At 36.1% G+C, this 24,799-nt stretch overlaps 1 protein-coding gene across 4 annotated transcripts in view; it reads right to left on the minus strand.

Moving 5' to 3' along the window:
• Window positions 1–2,286: 2,286 nt before the first annotated feature.
• Window positions 2,287–24,799, minus strand: part of CFAP69 (cilia and flagella associated protein 69) — a gene marked incomplete at its 5' end in the record, with an annotated part of 69,111 nt that continues 46,598 nt past the window's right edge. For all 4 annotated transcript variants that reach the window (XM_082846667.1, XM_082846668.1, XM_082846670.1 and 1 more), the window contains 8 exons: window positions 2,287–3,090; window positions 3,586–3,690; window positions 4,978–5,064; window positions 6,778–6,975; window positions 8,164–8,240; window positions 8,819–8,956; window positions 9,960–10,152; window positions 12,755–12,836. In XM_082846667.1, the coding sequence (XP_082702793.1) occupies window positions 2,920–3,090; window positions 3,586–3,690; window positions 4,978–5,064; window positions 6,778–6,975; window positions 8,164–8,240; window positions 8,819–8,956; window positions 9,960–10,152; window positions 12,755–12,836 (1,051 nt within the window). In that variant the 3' untranslated portion in view covers window positions 2,287–2,919. The remainder of the gene's footprint in view (window positions 3,091–3,585; window positions 3,691–4,977; window positions 5,065–6,777; window positions 6,976–8,163; window positions 8,241–8,818; window positions 8,957–9,959; window positions 10,153–12,754; window positions 12,837–24,799) is intronic.

A 24,799-nucleotide genomic window follows, 5' to 3' on the forward strand; every position in this document is an offset into this window, starting at 1 on the left:
TGAAATGTACCCTGTGTTTCAGAAGGCAGACTGAGGACCAGATGAACAAAAGTTGTTCACCTAATTATTCACTGGTTTTCATCCAATATGAGCAAGCACTGGCTAACAGGGTCTAATCATGGAATGAACCCCTCCCTCATGTGTTAAAAATCTCATTACCGAAGAGTGTTGAAGCCACTTTCATCTGTGCTCACTCAACTCCGTTTTTATTTTCTTGACTTTCTTTTCATTTAGTTTATTAGCAGAAGTCTGGGAGCTGAAATTTTGTATCAGTTGACTCATGGAAGGAAATATACTGTCCACCTTTCAGCTAGGCTGGATGGGAGAGGCACAAATCCCCTAGGGCTTAGAAGTGGTATGGTGGGAGCACAGGATGTGAGGAGAGATGGAGACGTGTTAGAATTAGTGACCCTGTCAGACAGAGGGACTGATTTCACTGGCTCGCTGCCGGGTGGCTGGAATTGTAATATGCGAACTTGGGTATCGTCTGTCTACCAAGTGCAAGTGTCTGGATTAAGCAACCTTACTACCCTCCATCTGTGTACATTTCTTCCTCCGTTAAATGGCTGCTAGGTAATAACCTGCCCTATTTTACCTTTCCTTTTCCTGATGGGTAAGATCTACAACAGCAGGGAGAAGTTCTACAGAACTCACAGATTATTTTGACTGCAGTCAGTCCTAATCAATCTGGAGATACCAAGTTGTACTACATACAAAAAATAATGTCCAGCCACGAAATATCAATTCTGTTTCTACCCACTGGTTATATTAATGTAATAGTATTTATGCCTCATTTTAGAGAAAGTCTATCACTGTTACGAAGCACATACGTTTGAACTACTTTAACATGTCCATGTTTAGCATTCCCGGTATAGTATTTTGTTGGCTGAACCTTCCCTTTGAGCTCAGGACTTTGCTGCCTTTGCAGCCTTTGCAGAAGTTGAGGGGAAGGCTGCCAGGAGCTGAGGCCACCATCACACTTATTCAATAATTTATTTACTGAGGTGTTGGTTACAATAATGAATGAAATGTGGTTTCTATCTTGTCTTTAGGGAGCTTAGAATCTGAGGAAGGAACTTATAGCCTACAAATTGGAGTAAACATTCATTGCTTTTAGCCATGGACACTTCATCTCGATTCTATGTGTACCTCAGATGTAACTGAACGTGTATCTGGTGCTTTTTGTATGGGTATGTCATTGTTGCATGTTCCTACCGACATCCATTCTTGTGTCTCAGTAACTCCCCTTTACATGGAACCTTTGTGGTTAGGGCTGCCTGTGAAGAAGAGGAACAAATTATGCTGTCTACTATCTTCTTGGGGGTGGTGGTAATAGAGAAAGGGATTCAAGAGAGCACAAAGCTCACTGATAAGCTGATGCACATTATGTACTCCTGTGAGCCACAAGGAGAATGGGCAGCTGGGCCAGGGTGAGAGGCCACTGGTAACTCATTCTAATTAGAACAATAACAACAATTGCAATTTCTCCTCTCATTGCAGATGCTACTATCCTCACAGAATAATGAAAAATTCCTGGAGAATGTGAATTGGGGGAGGAGGGGTGAGGGGAAGAGGGAGGAGAAAGTAAGAGAAGGTGGGCCCAGTGGGGTGTTGGAGCCGTCTTTTATCTGATAATGAAAGTGGATTCTATGCATGTCTTCCCAACTCTGCATTCAGTAGCACCATGTTGGTAACTTGAAATTGGTCATAGTGGGATTGGCAAACACTACAAATAAGGGTTTTTTCCCCTTGCAGAGCTGGTTGTTATACATTTAACCAGTACACTGCTGTGTGCACACTATGGGCCTAGAGTCTAGACTCAAATTCCAGTATATTTTCCTTTCTGAGAAAACAGATTCTTGTCTCTCCCAGCCCTGGACGTGAACTCAATTTTGCAGCTTCCTGAGTGGAGAAGGGGGTTGACGGAAATGGATACAGGCTGTGGAAACCGCATAATGCCATACAGGGACACAGACCCTTTGCTCTACATCTAGCATTAAGGCATCTACCTCCTATTTGGCAAGATACCTCCACCACCAAAAGAGTTTCTCCCTACTCCCCCTTTTCCTTCCCCATTAAGGAAGAGAAGTAGCATTAGAATTTATTTATATATTAAGAGTTAAAACATGTTTATTTTAGTTTTATTGTTTAGCTTATGAATAACATTTGCTTTTTATAGGAGAGAGAACTTATTTTACTTTGACCAACACATTTGTTGCAAATGCTTTTGCTGCCCAGTATTTATATATACTTATAATAACATATATTAATAATATCCTGATTCCCTACTCCATCCATATGCTTTGGATGGGATTGGCTTCCTTCTGTCTCTGAGTGTAGGCAGTTCTCAGATCTGGCCAAAGTCATGATGAATGGTTCAGGAGTGGGCATATGGCCAATCAGGGGTCCCAAGATGCAGAGACAGTTGCAGAGACTGTTGAGAGATAGGCATGCACTCTTTTCTACTGGATATCAACCTGGGAGAATATAATTCAGGAGCTGCTAGGGAAGGAGAAGAGCCTACTCACAGAGTTTCAGCTCCTAGATCCAACAATGCCTGTAGTTTTAATTAGTTCTAGATTTGATAGCCCCAGAGCCTGTAAAAGTTGGGTTTTTTTGTTTTGTTTTGTTTTTTGGCTTAAACCAGTTGGAGTAGTTCACATCAATTGAAAGAGTCAACTGATACAACATGTTTTACAATTTTCAGTTAAGAGAATTGTAATATTTAGAAAGAAATTGATGATAACTCTTCTCACAGTATGTGTTGATATTTTCAATAAAAATACATTATATGTGCTTTTATTTTAATAGTATTTTACTAAAATATTTATTCTAAAATATTTGCTTTACATTTATATATACAGATATTTAACTAAAAAATTATAAGCAGAATTTATTTCAGAAAGTCTCCAGAGTATTTTACGCGGGAACGTTCTTCTCTGGCTCATTCACAGTTTTTACTGCTTTTACTCTCTGTAAGGCTCCTCCTCGAATAGGAAGTTTTTTAAGAGCAATATCTGTATCAGCCAGAGGTCCTCCCACTAATCGGGCAGGAGTGCTTTCCACTGTTACTACACCACCAGAGGGCACCTAAAAAAGCAAAAGTAAATATTTACGAGTCCATTTACAAAATTTTTCACTAAGAGGAAAACCCACTCATCCTTCAGCTAACTTTGGAAGAGACACAAAATGTACATAGTAACTAGGAGACAGCATGGACTAATGGAAAAATAAGGGCTTTGGAGCCTTTGCAATCAGGGCCAAATTATGTCCAGAATAGGACACCAGGAACACTGGAATATGGCATGGATCTATTTGCCAGGCAAAGGAGGCACTGCACACTTTCTGTCAAAGAGATGTAGAGATATATTTTGACTAGTGTTTATAGCAGTTTCTTGGGAATCCTGGAGGGCTGGGTCTGGTCTAAACCAGAACTAGGCAAGGGTAGAGATAAATATGCCTTAACTATTTGATATTTGAACAGCAAAAAGAAAAAATATGAGACAAAACCCCATAGAAATAACACTCTTTGGGGATTAAATTTAATATCTACTAAGAAAAGTTATGGAGAAAAAAAAATCTTACTGTTGTGTGAAGGCCTTTAATATCTGTCGGGTGAAATACTGCATTTGGTGGATGCTCACTGTATCTAGAGGATTCTATACCTTTCTCTTGAAGTCTTTTTGCTTTCTGAAGATTTTTAAATTAGAAAGAAAATAAATTAATTGCTATTAAAGCATTAACTGTGGTACTTACAATGAAGTATACAAAATATATTTAATTGTGTCTGTTTTATGCTTTATTAGTTAGCACTAGCATTTACTCATTTAGGCTAAGAAAATAGTTATTAACAAGTTATATCCTTTGTACATTGCAGAAAACACCTGAAAATGTTACTGAGATTTCCATAGGTACTGGTAATATATGACCAAGGGATAAAGCAGGTCCTAAGGAAATCAGGTTCAATTTTTTGTACATAATTGAATAAGCTACTAAATTTACAATAGATGATACATGTTTTCAAATTATTTTGCATAAATTAAATACTAATTCAGTACACTTAAATGTTTCAAGCATTCAGAATAATGCAAACTATATAATTTGCTGCAGTTACAGTCAAGCTCAATAGTTGAGGCACTAGAACAGGCTAAATTCGAGGTAACAAATTATCTGCATGGAGGGGGCTGATTTTAAAGTTGGGAAGAACTTTTAGTGACAAAGGGGAGACATGATACCTTGAATAAGCTTGTTCTTAATTTTGGTTTTGCTATTTTAATGATTCCACTATTGTCGTGTGCTAATATAACATTTAACAATTCATATCTAGAGGAAGAATTGTAACATTATATAAAAGTGTATCCCAAGTATTAATGAAAAAGTTGGGAAAAAAGTAATGAGATTTTGGAAATCTATGCTGCTTCTTACATATTTCAAGTGAACAATTAGCATTATAAACTGTTTAGATTAGTTTCCAGTTTATTGCTGAAGCAGGTTATCACATTTTCCCAAAGGGGTGTTTATCCCAAATTCCCACTTAAGCTTTAATATAATGTTTCTTTTGGTGGTCACAGAGGGGAAGCATCCTTGAAAGAGAGAATAATATGGACAGTTGTTTTTTGTGTCCTTCACTCTGCTTCTTACAGAAAGGATCAGTAAATAAGAAGGCTCAGAATGGAAAGTAGGAGCACATTTCTCCTGCTTATTCCTGGCTAACTCTCATCTCTTTTATGGAAACCAGGAACATCATCCTTGCTTTGCTCCCTCCCACTGCTAAGCCAAATGAAACTCAGAGTGGTATCTTCTGTAACTGTGAAAAATGCAGAGTTTCAGTTAACGCCCTAAACTGGAAACGAGGATCAATAGTGTTGGTATTCCACAGAAAGATCAACAGAAAAAGGTGAATGAATAGTTATCCCTGAAAAAGTCTGTCAGAGTTGACTGTTTGTTGTGGATATTGTAATATTTTAAAAATCCTACCTTTAAAGTTTTAACATTTGATGTTCTAGCCAAGAAATTTTCCCATGATTTATTAGCCAATTCTCTTTGCTTGTGTGTGGCTTGTACCTGAAATAAGAAAGATAATTAAGAGTTCCAGTTTCTATGAAAGGATACCAAAGGGCTTGAATACTTGTATTTTGAAGGAAGACCTAGTTTTTGCCAACGTAAATTTTAAGGTCAACTAGCAAAAGGGTTAGAGTTTAACAGCTTAAAAAACCAAAGTCTTAAAAGGGAAAAAAACTCCTTCCCTATGTGGCCAAGGTTTGAACTGCTTCCCATGAAACGTAATGCAAAACTGTTGCTATAAAAATACAAAATATGAAAATAACAATAATCCTTCTCAGCAAGACTGATTGTTTCATGTGATTATCACTTGTGAAGACAGATTATAACCCAGAACAAGCTACATAAATGACCCAAGAGCAAATTCACAGGAGAAAATAAAGAGTTTCTGCTGCCACTGATAATAGTTTAGGCAAGATTATATTGGTAAAAGTGCTTCTAATTTACACCTTCAGCAAGACAGCAATTTTGTGAGTGCTGAGTTTGTTGTCGTGATGCAGTCTAGGGAGGTAACTACTGACAAAGGACAAAGACTATGGTTCCCAACAGGCTCTCCACTAAATATATATATAATCCGAGGACACATGCCCTTGGTTGGTATATAATAGACTATTAAGTTTAAATTATGAACCTAAGAGTATTTAATTAAACAACTGCTAAAAAATAAACTGGGTCAGAGCCATGATAACAAATCAACGATAACCAACAAATCAGCGATAGCTAGCCCACACAGCAGAATCCTGCCAATTCAATAGAACTAATGAGGAGCAAGAACTTCTAACGGGGTACTCCACTTAAAAGCAAATGAATGGGTTAAACGGCAGCATCCTTGCAATAAAAACTCTTCACAAACAAAACTTTTAAGCAGGGAGTTATCTAAGAATTTATAGGTGGATGCTAAGTTCCACTAGACTGAAGATGTAGACATTTAATAGTAGATGTAAAAAGATCAGGCAATAGAAAACACTTTGGAAATCACCTTAAAGTGTTTTAAATACTTAAGTTTAATCATAAAAGATCACCAAGCAGAAGTGGAGAATCTACATCATCTTTGTATCTGTGGACAAGTTCACTTAAATAGTCACTTAACCTATTTGCTCAAAAACTTCTGATGTGTTGTTTCTTACCTGTGTAAAGCTTTGGGAAAATGGCTTATATTTTCCTGACAGGCTTTTTCTGATTAGCTAAAGTCAGAGACCAGATTTGTAGAGTGCTCACAGTATATGTTTTGGCACTGAGGTGAGGAGAGGCTTGTTGGTGTGCCTATGATTGGCATGCTAGTAAGGGCCTATCACAGAGTGAGGGACGAGGGCCAACTTTCTCAATGAGGTTATACATACAGTCACAGAGAAACACCATTTGTCAGAATTTGCTAAGTGTATACATTTAAATAGACCACAATTTTTGGAACTCTGTTTGACCTTTCAAAAAATGGAAATGTCTCAGGTGTCTCTACCTTTTAAAATGTAAGCCTGTAGAAATCAAATTATAATGCCATAAAGCAGCACTGAGTATAGTAATTGAATTTCAAGCTATTAACTCCATGTTTTCTTTAAAAACTATACAAAGACACTGAAAGTAACTATAAAAGAAAATTACAAGGTAACTCTAAGTGCTGAAGCATTCACAAGTAAGGCAAATACAACTTATGGATAACTTCAACTAGTTTATACATTGAAATTATTTTCTTGTGCCTCAATGGCATCTGTGGCTTACTTTTGTATATACTTTTTGTTCATTTTGCACATCTTGGCATGCTTGGCTTTCAATCATCTCGCTTTGCAGAGAAGCAACCATCTTTCCAATATTTTCTGATGCTGTTATAATAGATTCCAAAAATTTTTTGTCTGTAGTGACTGGTCTTAACTTTTCTAATTTTATTTCTTCATATATTTCATTCCATATTTCTCCAATCTGTTATAGCAAAGTTTAAAAGAGTTTTAAAAAGTTAAATTAAACAAAAATAAATAATATAATTTTACATAACCTAAAATTTATTTGGGTGATCATTCCAAAGTTAACACTTAACTGAACCAGCTTCTCCTAACTTACTCCTTGGGAATAAGTTAAATGCATTGAGAATGATTTGGGGCAACAGTTACATTTGAGTATTCAGAAGTAATTTACCTAGTGTTTTTCAATGATAGGTACTCACGGGTAAGGTTCCACTACCTAAGTGTAGTTTATTGCTATCATCACTGCCCTCTCCTTTATAGACACTGTTTTCACAGCTGCACAAGTTGTTGCTTTAGTCTCATCCTCCTGAAGTACAGATGCTTTCCTTCTTAAAGCCCTGTTTGAAGGCTAGGTCAAGCTGAATTTGTAGAACAATGAACATGGGGATTCCCGGGACTCTAGTACCCAGCCACCCTGAGAAATAGGGCCTTGTCCCTCACTTTCCAGCTAAGGTAATACTTCAATCTAAAACTCTTAACATGTTGGTTTCATCATGCTGTAGCTCCATCTCATATTCTGGGTTATCTGGAAATTACTGTGCTTGAGTATGTTTAAATTTAGAGAAAAAACATACATCCAGAATACGGATAAAATTCAGCCTTGTTTTCCTTTTTTATAGAGGTTTATTCATTTACAGCATTCAAATACATAGTACTAATACTAGTAGAAGAGAATGTTTACTTGGAAAGACTTTCCTAAAATTTCAAAGGCGTTTATTTACCAAAAAGTATATAACCAGCAAAGTAAGCAACTCCTTAACTGATATTTGATCATCATACAATGTAATGATAAAATAATACTTTAATAAGTATAAATCATTTATTTTAATAAGTAATAATTCATTCAATTCTAGCTCTTAATACCCTAGCTCTTAATACCCTCTAAAGAGAAGAAATTATATTTTAAAGATTCTGTTAGGCTTCTATGTCAGTAACTTCCATCTTCTTTTATAAACTAATAGTTGGATGAAATCTTATCCCATGGAAAATACCCAATCAGTTAATTGTATGTTCTTTGAATAGTATCAGATGTAAAATGAGAAAAACTACACAGTTCATGGATGATTGCTCACAAATAAAAATAGATCTTTCCCAACTGATGTCTTGCCATACTAGATTTTAATAACAAGGTTAAGAAGGTACTCACTTTAAAATCAAGGTATCTATGTATGATACAGAGCGTAACAAAATCTTCAGCAGATAAGCCAGGTAAATTTTCAAAATCTAAACGAAGTTTATAAAGAGAGATTTACTTTAACAGAGCAAGTGATTCCAAAAGGCATATATTTATCATAAAAACAAATGCAAATGATTGCTTTTGATTTCATCCTGATTTATGAAAAAGTTACTTCTGTGAGCTTCTGGCTTCCTCCTATAACAAACAGCTGCCAGGTCATCCTTATCTAGTCATTAGAAGAGGAATACTTTCTGTGCTGTGGTCAGACCATGATATTGTACTTTCACAATCTGAAGAGTGAGGACTTTTTCTTTAATAAGAAGCAAGGTCAAGTCCTCAGGTGATTCAGAATTCTAGTGTTTAAGCCTAACCATCTAAAACTAACTGCCTGTAATCCTGGCTGCACTCTGGAATTACCTGGGGAGTTTAAAAAATACTGATGCCTGGCCCCAAACCCAGAGCTTAAGGGTGTAGCCTGCGTATTGGGATAACAATAGAATATGCATTTATCTGTATAAAGGGACTTTTGTTCATCATATATGAAAAATGGACTCCAAAGTGAAATCAATTTACAACACTCAGCAAAAAAGAGAGGCTCTTGTGCATTTGACGAGTAACTTCTTACCTAGTTTGCCCAACACAGCATAAATTTTTGCTCTGATATTCTCAGCAACATCCATAACTGCAATGGTTGGGCAGTTAGCAGGCAGTGGTGTGATTTTTTGCTCTTCTTGAAAACTAGTAAATAGAGGTTTCTTTGTATCTAATCATTGGATATCATGAAAATATAGAAAGGACAGATAAAAACTGTAGTAAATTAATACTTAATTTTAAGATTTTAGTCTAGACATCATAAAATATATAAAAATATTGTAAGAGTACAATACTGCCTGATACATGGTTCCTCCTTTAAAAGCATAAATAATCAATAATTTCTTCCCCATTCTGTTGCAAAACTTAAAGCTTTCATTTTTAACTATTTATGTAAAATATAAAAATTTCACAAAATTACTTTTTTAAAAGTGAAACTTTCACATAAAAAACTTTTCTAATTTTGAGATCCAGAAATTGAACACTGTCAGTTTAACAATGATGTAATTTGCTTTTGGTTTCTATATATTATGCTATAAATATAAAAACTATTTTATGATGTTATAGATCAAAAGTTAGAAACAATAAAAATGGTTTGAAGATAGAAATCATCAGAAGTTAAAGGGGAAAGTATTTTCACTTAAAAATAAACAATACTAACAGATGAAACTATAATAAGAATTGTAAGAAGTTTAGAAAATATAATGTAGCATTATAAAATAGATAAATGAAATATAAATTCTGGTACTATTAACTTCATTAATTTAGAGTCTAGTAATTAAAATTTATGACCATTGGATTTATTTTTATTTAAAAGTTTCTTCTTTCATATAAAAAGTAAACTGTATAAATATGAATCAACAGAAATGTACAAAATACAATAAAAATTGTTCTCAAGCACTCAACTTATGTCCCAAATTTTATTGGTAAATGAAATATTACTGAATATACTTACAAAAGCAGGTAACTTAAAGAAAGTTCTTTAAGAAGTATTGTTAAGTTTTTTATTTTCAATTTAAAAAATATAATCAAATACCATTTCCTGAAAATATTCTATAAAAATATGAACCTGCTACTAATTTACTTAGTATGGTGTAAGGCCCCATACTTTCCTAAGATTGCTTTTTAAAAATACGGATCTAATTGCTTTTACAAACAATTATAAATACACTTACCAACGATCTTCCCATGTTTATCACGTTTTACTCCTAGTTCTTTCTCTTCCTTTCTCCACAATTTAATTAAAAGACTAGCAGCTGTTTGATCCTTCTTCCCTCGCCAAGCATTGACATAAGCCACAGTTTTGGGATTATCACAAAATTCAACCATTATTCCAAGTATTAGATTACAGAATTTTTTTTGGTTCAACTTTTGCAAGGAAACAGAAAAAGAAAAATGTTGCAATTAATATTTAGAATTATTGTCTTAAAAAAGAAAGGAGAAACTTTTGTATTAATCAGTTGGATTCTTCTAAATGACTGCCTTATAAAATTAAGACTCTAAGTATGATTTGTGACCATCTCCTATTAAAGTAAATACCATTGTAATGAGTCCATTTTCAAACATTAGGGATTCTTAAAAAATAGAAAGAAAAAGATTCCATATAATTCTGATGTAGTCATAAACATATGTCATGAACAAAAATGTAATTGAGTTAGCTGAGTAGGAAAGAGAGAGATTGTCAAAATAAGTGAAAATGTTCATTTTAAGTGGAGCAAGGTAAATGGTGCTATGCATAGGACTCTGTAATTACAGAATCTTTCCAGTTTACCTGCTTAATTAAAGTTTGTAAAGTTGTCTCATCCTAGCTGTAACCTCATTGTTACTAAGATACCAACTGATGGTAACTCCAAGTGGCAGTCACATGTGAAAATAAATCAAAATGAGGTATAATTTTGTATTTTGAAACTCAGCATCCATAAAAGAGTATTTAAGCACTTAAGAAAAATTATAGTATTAAGCATATTTCCTCTGTTTTCCTGCAAACAGTTTTCAGCAAACCAAAATTTAGGTATAGAGAAGTCCAACCAGAGCAATGGCCTCCACACAGTAATGGTTTCTGTGTGAAATATTTTTGGTTGATTAACTCCTACAGTATACTGCTAATAGAATATAGCAAAGGAAACATGTAACCTGTTGTCTGAATTGCAAACATTATCAGTTTCCTCTTTCATTAAATTAAGGGTAATAATATTACCTGCTTTAGAGAGTTATTATGATGAGTTATATGAGACTGCCTGTCACATAGTAAACGCTCAATGATATTTAACCTTTACTAGCAATTACCATTTCACACTGAATAAATATTTTAGCAGATTGTATTAAGCAGAATCCTCAATCAAATGAGTTTTTTACTCTGATACTTCACATTCAGGAGAAAGAGGCAAATGTCAAGGGTTGAAGTTTATACAGGAACTTCAGTAAAGAAGATTTGTAATTTGTAGTTAACTTGGTTGGTTTAATCCATGTTAAGTGCAATCTAATAATTACATTCATAACTATAGAAAACACAACAAAAATATGTCAGGAACTATTCTAACTAATGCATGTATATGTGTACACACACACACATAATCACTCACATAATCCTTCCACCAATGCATAAGGTAGATAAATGTTATCTCTGTTTTACAGATGAAGAAATTGGTAGCAGAGATGTTAAATAATTTTTCAAAGTTACACAGCTAACAACTATTAGAGGCTTCAGTCAGACTGATTCCAACCTGTGCTCACAACCACTGTGTTATATGGCCTCTCCTACCAGCCTTCATGCCTTTCCATCCAAGAAACTCTGATGGTGAAGGAGAGTGGACACAAGTAAGAAATGTCTTTTATGTCTTCTATATAATATTAAAATAAAATATAATTGTTTAATATGTACATGCATAATATCATTCCTTGCTTCCAAATCTTAAGTATAAGCTAGATTCCAGAACGATATGCCAAATTAATGTTGTAGCTTTGAGAATCCCTGACACTGACCATGTGCCTCTGGGCACACTTGTACGCTAGTCAGAGAAACACGGTGAGCTGTATGTCATTTAGGACTACATACTTCCTTCTGTATTATGTTCAATTTTCTGAACTTTCAAAGGGTTTCTGGTTATGACTCATTCAAGGTGGGTTATTTTTATTATTATCATTATTATTTACTTGTTTTTTGTTTGTAGTGTTTTATATCTAATGAGTTCACTCTCATCTCTAGTGTAAACTAATTTTCTTTCAGAGTTGAAAGGACACAGATAACTTTAGTATCTTTGCTAAGTCAAAGTAAGTTTGTTATTCTGTTAATAAAATCAAGAATGGTGGCAATCATAGGCAGTGACATAGCTAGAACGCTGCATGAGAATATCTCCCAAAGTTTTACTGAAACAAAAGTATACTTTCTCTTTCATATCATCTTAACTATGGACCCACTTAGAATTGAGGCTAGTAGGGGATTACTGTAAGGATCTTTGCCATTCTTCTCAGCTGCCTTCCTGGAAGGCTTAATATGCTCACTTCTGCTCATTCTGTAAAACAGTATATGACACACTAGATTCTTCACATTACCTACAAACTATACACAGTTTTTTAAAAATGCTGGTCTTTACTCCTTTGTCTAAGGTGGCCCTTTTAATACTAAGAGAAGAAGCTAGAAGTTATTAATAAATGATTATTGATTTTTAAATAATCTAGCTGTTACTTTAAAGTTTCATGGGGAAAAACAAAACAAGACAGAACAAATTCTCGGCTGTCATGTGTTTGGGAACACTGACCTAAGTAAACTGGTTTCTTCACTGGAGGAATTTTCAGACTCTACTATGCCAATGCATACTCTGAAACTCCAGGAGGGATTTTTGTTTAAAACAAATATTTGAACACTATTTGAGGGCACATTTAATCACAGAGTAGTGTTCTGTGATACTCAGTTTGGAAAGTTAATAAAGACATTTATTTTTTGTTTCACAATTGTTATAATCATACTTACTGCCATTAAATCCAAAAGGAGAAAAATGCCTTCCTTTTCAAGAAAGTAATCCTCTGAGGGGTAACATCCCAAAATGCAGCACCTTAAGTAAAAAGAAAGTTATTCATTTAACAAGGCTTTATTGTTCAATTCAATTTGTGAGTCTATTTCTATTAAAAAATCTTCTCAAAGAATATTTTTTCTTCATTTCCTTAAATCAAGTAGTTAATTTCTTTGCTTAAAAAATTGAACTTTGGGGCTTCCCTGGTGGCACAGTGGTTGAGAGTCCGCCTGCCGATGCAGGGGACACGCGTTCGTGCCCCGGTCCGGGAAGATCCCACATGCCGCAGAGTGGCTGGGCCCATGAGCCATGGTCGCTGAGCCTGTGCGTCCAGAGCCTGTGCTCCACAACGGGAGGGGCCATGGCAGTGAGAGGCCCACGTATCGCAAAAAAAAAAGAAAAAAAAAATTGAACTTTAAAGAGACTTTGTCAGTGTAGTTTAATTTCAACTATTTAAACACTAATATTGTTTAATTATTTTTCATAACTGCCTATTTCTTTTCTGTAGATGCAATATTCTCCTCTGCTTTCCTGATATTAATTATTCTTAAAGGTCTCCTCTGTTGCTCTATTAACTTTTTCTTCAAGATTTATTCACTTACTATCTATCTTTTACAGTGCTAGCATGCCTGAAACATTTGTTGTTTTTAATTACATCCCTTCTTTTCGTATGATATTATTTGCTGAAGTGCCTGCTGCTTAGGCCTGTGCAGCTCATATGGAGTGAGGGACTGAAGTTGCTGTCAGGGCTACTTTCACTGTTTTCCTGGGTGGGGGGTGGATATGGGCTGAATAGGCTGGTGCTGGTGGTGGTGTTGGTAAACAGAGCCTAATCTCCCTCTAGCCCTCCCAGGCCTTGCAAGCCTGCTGGGGTCAAACTGTATTGTATACCCTTCCTATTTAACATAGTATCTATCTATCTATCATTCAATAATAATGTGATAATTATTTAACAGGGATCCCTCTTCAAAAAAAAAAAGAGACCCGGGCTTCCCTGGTGGCGCAGTGGTTGAGAGTCTGCCTGCCGATGCAGGGGACACGAGTTTGTGCCCCGGTCCGGGAAGATCCCACATGCCGCAGAGCGGCTGGGCCCGTGAGCCATGGCCGCTGAGCCTGCGTGTCCGGAGCCTGTGCTCCGCAATGGGAGAGGCCACAACAATGAGAGGCCCACGTACCGCAAAAAAAAAAAGAAAAAAGAGACGCTGTTTCTGCTGGCTGTTTTGTGACGGTGGTTGTGTGAGGGTCAGTGCATAAAGGCCATCAGCTTGGCCCCTCTCACTCAGGTGCTTCCAGGTTTTACAATCTATGGCTATGAATCACACTTTTTTTTCCCCCACTTTTGAAGTAGTACTCTCTGATGCCTACCATGGGCTGCCTTTAGACTCTTTAATTCATAACAATTACAAAAAGAGAAAAAAATAGAACATGCTTCTCTGTTCAGAAATTAAATAATATACTTCTAAAATTCACATAGATTGAAAAGAAAATCACACTGAAAATAGTTTGAACATAATGATAATACAAATAGAACATATGGAAACTCGGCTTACAGGAGATTTTACAGCCTTAGATGGATATATTAGAAAAGAAGAAAGGTTGAAACCCAATGATCCTGGCATCTATCTCAAGAAATAGAAAAGGTTGAGATTGGTTCAAGATGGTGGAGAGGAAGGACGTGCTCTCACTCCCTCTTGCAAGAACACTGGAATAAAAACTAACTGCTGAACAGTCATCGACAGGAAGACACTGGAACTCACCAATAAAGATACCCCACATCCAAAGACAAAGGAGAAGCCACAATGAGATGGTAGGAGGGGCGCAATCACAATAAAATCAAATCTCACAACTGCTGGGTGGGTGACCCACAAAGTGGAGAACACATTCCACAGGAGTCCACCCACTGGAGTGAAGGTTTTGAGCCCCATGTCAGCCTTCTGAAACTGGGGGTTGGGCAACAGGAGGAAGAATTCCTAGAGAATCAGAATTTGAAGGCTAGCAGGATTTGACTGCAGGACTTTGACAGGACTGGGGGAAACAGACTCTACTCTTGGAGGGCACACACAAAGTAGTGTGTGCATCGGGACCCAGGGGAAGGAGCAGTGACCCCACAGAGACTGAACCAGACCTACTGCTACTGCTGGGGGGTCTCCTGCAGAGATGGGGGTGGGTCTGTCTCACCGTGAGGACAAGGACACTAGCAGCAGAAGTTCTGGGAAGTACTCCTTGGCGTGAGCCCTCCCAGAGTCCGCCATTAGCCCCACAAAAGAGCCTGGGTAGGCTCCAGTGTTGGGTTGCCTCAGGGCAAACAACCAACAGGGAGGGGACCCAGCCCCACCCATCAGCAAGCAAGCGGATTAAAGTTTTACTGAGCTCTGCGCACCAGAGCAAAAGCCAGCTCTACCCACCACCAGTCCCTCCCATCGGAAAACTTGCACAAGCCTCTTAGATAGCCTCATCCACCAGAGGGCAGACAGCAGAAGCAAGAACTACAATCCTGCAGCCTGTGAAACAAAAACCACATTCATAGAAAGACAGACAAGATGAAAAGGCAGAAGGCTATGTACCAGATGAAGGAACAAGATAAAACCGCAGAAAAACAACTAAATGAAGTGGTGATAGGTAACCTTCCAGAAAAAGAATTCAGAATAATGATAGTGAAGATGATCCAGGACCTTGGAAAAAGAATGCCGGCAGAGATCGAAAAGATGCAAGAAATGTATAACAAAGACCTAGAAAAATTAAAGAACAAACAGAGATGAACAATATAATAAATGAAATGAAGACTACATGAGAAGGAATCAATAGCAGAATAACTGAGGCAGAAGAACGGATAAGTGACCTGGAAGACAGAATGGTGGAATTCACTGCTGCAGAACAGAATAAAGAGAAAAGAATGAAAAGAAATGAAGACAGCCTAAGAGACCTCTGGGACAACAATAAACGCAACTACATTTGCATTATAGGGGTCCCAGAAGGAGAATAGAGACAGAAATGACCTGAGAAAATATGTGAAGAGATTATAGTCCAAAACTTCCCTAACATGGGAAAGGAAATAGCCACCCAAGTCCAGGAAGCGCAGAGAGTCCCATACAGGATAAACCCAAAGAGAAACACGCTGAGACACATAGTAATCAAATTGGCAAAAATTAAGGACAAAGTAAAAATATTGAAAGCAGCAAGGGAAAAATGACAAATAACATACAAGGGAACTCCCATAAGGTTAACAGCTGATTTCTCAGCAGAAACTCTACAAGCCACAAGGGAGTGGCATGACATACTTAAAGTGATGAAAGGGAAAACCTACAACCAAGATTACTCTACCGAGCAAGGATCTCATTCAGATTGAATGGAGAAATCAAAAGCTTTACAGACAAGCAAAAGCCAAGAGAATTCAGCACCACCAAACCAGCTCTACAACAAATGCTAAAGGAACTTCTCTAAGTGTGAAACAAAAGAGAAGAAAAGGACCTACAAAAACAAACCCAAAATGATTAAGAAAATGGTAATAGGAACATACATATCGATAATAACCTTAAACGTAAATGGATTAAATGCTCCAACCAAAATACACAGGCTTGCTGAATGGATACAAAAACAAGACCCATATATACGCTGTCTAAAAGAGACCCACTTCAGACCTAGGGACACGTACAGACTGAAAGTAAGGGGATGGAAAAAGATATTCCATGCAAACAGAAATCAAAAGACAGCTGGAGTGGCAATACTCATATCAGATAAAATACACTTTAAAATAAAGAATGTTACAAGAGACAAGTAAGGACACTACATTATGGGGAAGGGATCAATCCAAAAAGAAGATATAACAATTATAAATATATATGCACACAACATAGGAGCATCTCAATACATAAGGCAACTGCTAACAGCTATAAAAGAGGAAATCGACAGTAACAGTGGGGGATTTTAACACCTCACTTACACCAATGGACAGATCATTCAAAATGAAAATAAATAAGGAAACAGAAGCTTTAAATGACACAATAGACCAGATAGATTTAATTGATATTTATAGAACATTCCATTATACTTTCTTCTCAAGTGCGCAAGGAACATTCACCAGGATAGATCACAACCTGGGTCACAAATCAAGCCTCAGTAAATTTAAGGAAATAGAAATCATATCAAGCATCTTTTCTGACCACAACACTATGTGATTAGAAATCAATTACAGGGAAAAAAACGTAAAAAACACAAACACATGGAAGCTAAACAATACGTTACTGAATAACCAAAAGACCACTGAAGAAATCAAAGAGGACATCAAAAAATACCTAGAGACAAATGAAAATGAAAACACGACGATCCAAAACCTATGGGATGCAGCAAAAGCAGTTCAAAGAGGGAAGTTTTTAGCTATACAAGCCTACCTCAAGAAACAAGAAAAATCTCAAATAAACAATCTAACCTTACATGTAAAGGAACTAGAGAAAGAAGAACAAACAAAACCCAAAGTTAGCAGAAGGAAATAAATCATAAAGATAAGAGCAGAAATAAATGATATAGAAACAAAGAAAACAATAGCAAGGATCAATAAAACTAAAAGCTGGTTCTTTGAGAAGATAAACAAAATTGATAAACCATTAGCCAGACTCATCAAGAAAAACAGGTAGAGGACTCAAATCAATAAAATTAGAAATGAAAAAGGAGAAGTTACAACAGACACCGTAGAAATACAAAGCATCCTAAGAGACTACTACAAGCAACTCTATGCCAATAAAATGGAAAACCTGGAAAAAATGGACAAATTCTTAGAAAGGTATAACCTTCCAAGACTGAACCAGGAAGAAGTAGAAAATATGAATAGACTAATCACAAATAATGAAATTGAAACTGTGATTAAAAATCTTCCAACAAACAAAAGTCCAGGACCAGATGGCTTCACAGGTGAATTCTACCAAACATTTAGAGAAGAGCTAACAGCCATCCTTCTCAAACTCTTACAAAAAATTGCAGAGGAAGGAACACTCCCAAACTCATTTTATGAGGCCACCATCACCTGATACCAAAACCAGACAGATACTACAAAAAAAGAAAATTACAGACCAATATCACTGATGAATATAGATGCAAATATCCTCAACAAAATACTAGCAAACAGAATCCAACAACACATTAAGAGGATCATACACCATGATCAAGTGGGACTTATCCCAGGGATGCAAGAATTCTTCAATATATGAAAATCAATCAATATGATACACCAAATTAACAAACTGAATAAAAACCATATGATCATCTCAATAGATACAGAAAAAGCTTTTGACAAAATTCAACAACCATTTATGATAAAAACTCTCCAGAGAGTGGACATAGAGGGAACCTACCTCAAAATAATAAAGGCCATATACGACAAACCCATAGCAAACATCGTTCTCAATGGTGAAAAACTGAAAGCATTTCCTCTAAGATCAGGAACGACACAAGGATGTCCACTCTCACCACTATTATTCAACATAGTTTTGGAAGTCCTAACCACAGCAATCAGAGAAGAAAAAGAAAGAAAAGGAATCCAAATTGCAAAAGAAGAAGTAAAACTGTCACTGTTTGCCAATGACATGATACTATACATAGAGAATACTAAAGATGCCACCAGAAAACTACTAGAGCTAATCAATGTATTTGGTAAAGTTGCAGGATACAAAATTAATGCACAGAAATCTCTTGCATTCCTATATACTAATGATGAAAAATCTGAAAGAGAAATTAAGGAAACAGTCCCATTTACCATTGCAACAAAAAGAATAAAATACCTAGAAATAAACCTACCTAGGGAGACAAAAGACCTGTATACAGAAAACTATAAGACACTGATGAAAGAAATTAAAGAGGATACAAACAGATGGAGAGATATACCATGTTCTTGGATTGGAAGAATCAATATTGTGAAAATGACTATACTCCCCAAAGCAATCTACCAATTCAATGCAATCCCTATCAAATTACCAATGGCATTTTTTACAGAACTAGAATAAAAAATTTAAAATTAGTATGGAGACAAAAAAGACCCCGAATAGCCAAAGCAGTCTTGAGGGAAAACAACGGAGCTGGAGGATTCAGACTCCCTGACTTCAGACTGTACTACAAATCTACAGTAATCAACACAGTATGGTACTGGCACAAAAACAGATACATAGATCAATGGAACAAGATAGAAAGCCCAGAGATAAACCCACGCACCTATGGTCAACTAATCTATGACAAAGGAGGCAAGGATATACAATGCAGAAAAGACAGTCTCTTCAATAAGTGGTGCTAGGAAAACTGCACAGCTACATGTAAAAGAATGAAATTACAACACTCCCTAACACCATACACAAAAATAAAGTCAAAATGGATTAGAGACCTAAATGTAAGGCCAGACACTATAAAACTCTTAGAGGAAAACATAGGAAGAACACTCTTTGACATAAACCACAGCAAGATCTTTTTTGATCCACCTCCTAGAGTAATGGAAATAAAAACAAAAATAAACAAATGGGACCTAATGAAACTGCAAAGCTTTTGCACAGCAAAGGAAACCATAAACAAGACGAAACGACAACCCTCAGAATGGGAGAAAATATTTCCAAATGAATCAACAGACAAAGGATGAATCTCCAATGTATATAAACAGCTCATGCAACTCAATATTAAAGAAACAAACAACCCAATCCAAAAATGGGAAGAAGACCTAAATAGACATTTCTCCAAAGAAAACATACAGATGGTCAAGAAGCACATGAAAAGCTGCTCAACATCACTAATTATTAGAGAAATGCAAATCAAAACTACAATGAGGTATCACCTCACACCAGTTAGAATGGGCATCATCAGAAAATCTGCAATCAACAAATGCTGGAGAGGGTGTGGTGAAAAGCGGACCCTCTTGCACTGTTAGTGGGAATGTAAATTGATACAGCCACTATGGAGAACAGTATGGAGGTTCCTTAAAAACCTAAAAGTAGAATTAACATATGATCCAGCAATCCCACTACTGAGAAAACCATAATTCAAAAAGACACATTCACCCCAATATTCATTGCAGCACTATTTACAATAGCCAGGTCACGGAAGGAACCTAAATGCCCATCGACAGACAAATGGATAAAGAAGCTGTGGTAAATATTGACAATGGAATATTACTCAGCCATAAAAAGGAACGAAGTTGAGTCATTTGTAGAGACATGGATGGATCTAGAGACTGTCATACAGAGTGCAGTAAGTCAGAAAGAGAAAAACAAATATGATTTATTAACACATATATGTTGAACCTAGAAAAATGGTACCGATGAACCAGTTTGCAGGACAGAAATGGAAACACAGATGTAGAGAACAAACGTATGGATACTAAGGGGGGACAGCGGCAGGGGCATGGGGGTGGTGGTGTGATGAATTGGGAGATTGGGATTGACATGTGTACACTGAGGTGTATAAAACGGATGACTAATAACTGCTGTATAAAAAAATAAATAAAATTAAATTCCAGAAAAAGAAAAGAAATAGAAAAGGTAAAATTGAATGAAAGAAAAAAACCTACAGAAATTAATTAAATATAAAACAAAATAAAATAGAAATAATAATGCACACAAATTGATTCTTTAAAAAGACTAATAGGGCTTCCCTGGCGGTGCAGTGGTTGAGAGTCCGCCTGCCGATGCAGGGCACATGGGTTCGTGCCCTGGTCCGGGAAGATCCCACATGCCGCGGAGCAGCTAGGCTGTGAGCCATGGCCGCTGAGCCTGCGCGCCTGGAGCCTGTGCTCCGCAACGGGAGAGGCCACAACAGTGAGAGGCCCGCGTACCAAAAAAAAAAAAAAAAAAAAAAAAAAGACTAATAATATTGATCAACTGCTGGTGAAACCCATGAAGAAAAAAGCCAGAAGGAGAAGGCAGAAATGATTAATACCAAGAAAGGAAAAGAAAGCATCACTTGGTATCCTACAGACATTAAAAATCCTAAGAGGATATTACAAATAGCCTTATGAGAGTAAATATGAAATTTCAGACAAAATAAATGAGTGCCTAGGAAAAGACATCAGAGCCTATGCTAGAAAACCTTAATAGACACACACATATTAAAGAAATGAAATCTATACTTCAGAATCTTTCTACAAAGAGAACTCCAGGCACAGATGACTTAATTGGTGAATTCCACAAATTATTTAAGAAAGATATGAAAACAATCTTACACAAACTCTTTCTAGAAAAAATATTTCCTGTTTTCTGAGGTCAAAATAAACTAAATACCAAAACCATCCATGGAACATTAATAAAAAGGAAAATTAAACTCACATTACATGGTACCAAAAAAAAAAATCTAAAAACATTAGCTAATTGAATCCAACAACATAGAAAAAGAAATAATACACCATAACCAGATCAGACTTATTCAAGGCATACAATGTGATGGACCACATTAACAGAATAAAGGAGAAATACTATATGATATCTCAATAGAAGTAAAAGTGTTCGATAAAATGTAAAGTCCTTTCATGATGCAAATGAATAGACAAGAACTCCTCAGTTAAGTTGCTAAGAAAAGGAAAAAGATCCGATGCCCAGTGTTACTAATTAAACATTGGACTTATTACTTATCTCTTAGCCAAAGGGATTTGAGTTGTGCTGTAATAAAAGACACAGATAAATAAAATTATTTATCTTTATCTTAGTATAACTGTGAGGTATTAAATAAAAAAGGGATAAAACATCAAGTCATTTTCTGCAGTAACCACTGAATCCCAATGTACTGGTAGATAGTAAGGATGGTACTCATTAATATTCATCTCTAAATTTTTTACTATGCTTAATACAGCACTTTGGTCAATAAGACTTTGCTATTGAAACCTAAGATCAGGTTATCATTTTATCACTATATCCCTCTCTTCTCTGCAGTAAAAAAGAAACTAGATATTTGATTAGCCCCATTGTTTATGTGTATCTGGAAGAGAGCTGAGTATTCTAGCTCTCTATATAAACAGAGAATTTGCAGGGGATAAATCTAGTTACTTCATCTTATGGAAAGTAACATTCATCAGAGTTTCCCCCCACCCCATGTTTACTGAAGTATAACTGGAATTTTTTAATCTGCATATAATTATTATATATAATTTGGTGAGTTTGCACATATGTATATACTTGTGTTACTATCACCACAATCCAGGTAATAAAAATATTCATCACCTCTAAAAGTTTCCTTGTATCCCTTTGTGGTATTTTTTTTTTTTTTTTTTTTTTTAGTAGTAAGACCACTGAACATACTAGATCCATGCACTTAACAAATGTTTAAGTACACACAATACCTTACCTTAATTATAGCCGCTATATTATAGAGCAGATCTATGGGCAGTGTTGTACTGCAGATCTCTGGAATTTACTAATCTTGTATGACTATAACATTATACCTGGTGAACGATAACACCTCATGCCTCCCTCACTCCATCATTCCACTGTCTACATACTGTTATCTACTTCTACACTTTTGACTATTTTAGATGCTTTTTTTTTTTTTTTTTTTTTGTGGCGCTACGCGGGCCTCTCACTGTTGTGGCCTCTCCTGTTGCAGAGCACAGGCTCCGGACGCGCAGGCTCAGTGGCCATGGCTCACGGGCCCAGCTGCTCCGTGGCATGTGGGATCTTCCCAGACGGGGCACGAACCCGTGTCCCCTGCATCAGCAGGTGGACTCTCAACCACTGCACCACCAAGGAAGCCCTTAGATGCCTTTTATAAGAGAAATTATGTATAAGAGATATCCTTCTGTGAATGACTTATTTCACTTAGCATAATGTCTTCTAGGTCCATCCATGTTCTTGCAAATGGTAGGATTTCCTTCTCTTTTAAAGCTGAGTAATATTCCATTGTATGCATATACCACATTTTCTTTATTCATTCATCTGTTGATGGACATTTGGGTGGTTTCTGTATCTTTGCTATTGTGAATAATGCTGCAGTGAACATAAGATCTCTTCAAGATCCTGATTTTAATTCTTCTGGATATATACCCAGAAATGAGATTACTGGATCATATGGTAGTTCTATCTTTCATTTTCTGAGGAACCTCCATACTGTTTTCCACAGTGGCTGTACCACTATGTCTTTCACCCCTTGGTTACGTTTATTTTTAAGTATTTTATTCTTAGAAGTTGCAAATGTGATTATTTTCCTAATTTCCTTTTTTAGGAGTAGTTCATTATTGGTGTATAGAAATGCAACTGATTTTTATATGTTAATTTTGTATCCTACAAATTTACTGAATTCATTTATTAGTTCTAACAGTTTTTTGGTGGAGTCTTTAGTGTTTTTTACGTATAAGATCATGTCATCTGCAGAGATAATTTTACATTTTTCTTTCTGATTTGGATGCCTTTTATTTATTTATTTTTTCTTGCCTAACTGCTCTGGGTAGGACTTATAGTACTATATTGAGTAGAAGTGGTGAGAGTGGGCATCCTTGCCTTATACAGATCTTAGAGAAAAAGCTTTCAGCTTTTCACCATTCAGTGTGATATTAGCTGTGGCCTTTTCACATACAGCCTTTATTGTATTGAGGTAAATTCCTTCTCCACCTAATTTATTGAGAGTTTTTATCATGAAAGGGTGTTGAATTCTGTCAAATGCTTTTTCTATATACATTGAGATAATTATGTGATTTTTGTCCTTTTGTGATATACCACATTAATGTGGTATATCACATTGACTAATATGCATATATAGAACTATTCTTGCTTTCCAGGGATAAATTCCACTTGGTCATGGTGTGTAATCCTTTTAATGTGCTGTTGAATTCAGTTTACTAATATTTTCTGGAGGATTTTTGCTTCCATGTTCATCAGGGATATTGGTCTGTAGTTCTCTCTCTTTTTTTTGGCCACACTGCATGGCTTGCAGGATCTTAGTTCCCTGACCAGGGATCGAACCCAGGCCCATGGCAGTGAAAGTGCCGAGTCCTAACCCCTGGACTACCAAGGAACTCCCAGTTCTTTTTTACGATGTCTTTGTCTGGCTTTGGTATTATGGTGATGCTGGCCTCATAAAATGAGTTCAGAAGTGTTCCCTATTCTCCTACCTTTCAGAATAATTCTTCTTAAAATTTTTGGTAAAAATCACATGTGAAGCTCTCTGGACATGGGCTTTTTTGGCTGGGAGGTTCTTGATTACTGATTCAATCTCCTTATTGTTATTGATCTGTTCAGGCTTTTTATTTCCTCTTGATTCAGTGTCAGTGCATTGTATATTTCTAGGAATTTATCCATTTCTTCTATGTTCTCCAATTTGTTGGCAGATGGTTTATAACGGTCCCTTATGATCTTTTTTACTTCTGTGTTATCTGTTGTGATGTCTTCTCTTTCATTTATAATTTTATTTCAGTCTTCTCTCTTTTTCTCTTAGTTTAGCTAAAGTTTTGTCAATTTTCAAAACAGTTTTATCTCTTCAGAGAAGCAACTCTTGGTTTTGTTGAGTTTTTCTATTCTCTATTTCATTTATTTCTGCTGTAATTGTTATCATTTCCTTTGTTCTGATAACTTTGGGCTTGGTTTGTTCTGTTTTATAGTTCATTAAGGTGTAAAGTTAGGATGTTTGACTCTTTTTAAACATAGGGATTTTTCACTATAAACTTCCCTCTTAGTGCTGCTTTTGCTGTATCACGTAAGTTTAGGTATGCTGTGTTTTCATTTTAGTTTTTCTTGAGAAATTTTCTAATTTCCCTTTTATTTTTGTCTTTGACCCAATGGTTGTTCAAGACTGTGTTGTTTGATTTCCATGCATTTGTGAGTTTTTCTGGTTTCCGTTTGTTATTGATTTCTAGTTGTATTCAGTTGTGGTCAGAAAGGAATGATTTCAGTCTTCTTAAATTTCTCAAGACTTGTTTTATGACCTTACATGTGATTTACCCTAGAGAATGCTCCATTTGTGTTTGTAAAAAAAAAGAAAAAAAACTCTGTGTCTCCTCTCAAAACTATTCAATACTTCACTTAGGGCCACCAAATGTGTAGGTTTTTCCTACACAA

Source organism: Leucopleurus acutus, assembly GCF_964270905.1.
Source record: "Leucopleurus acutus genome assembly, chromosome: 9".
In the NCBI taxonomy this organism is placed as follows: Eukaryota; Metazoa; Chordata; class Mammalia; order Artiodactyla; family Delphinidae; genus Leucopleurus; species Leucopleurus acutus.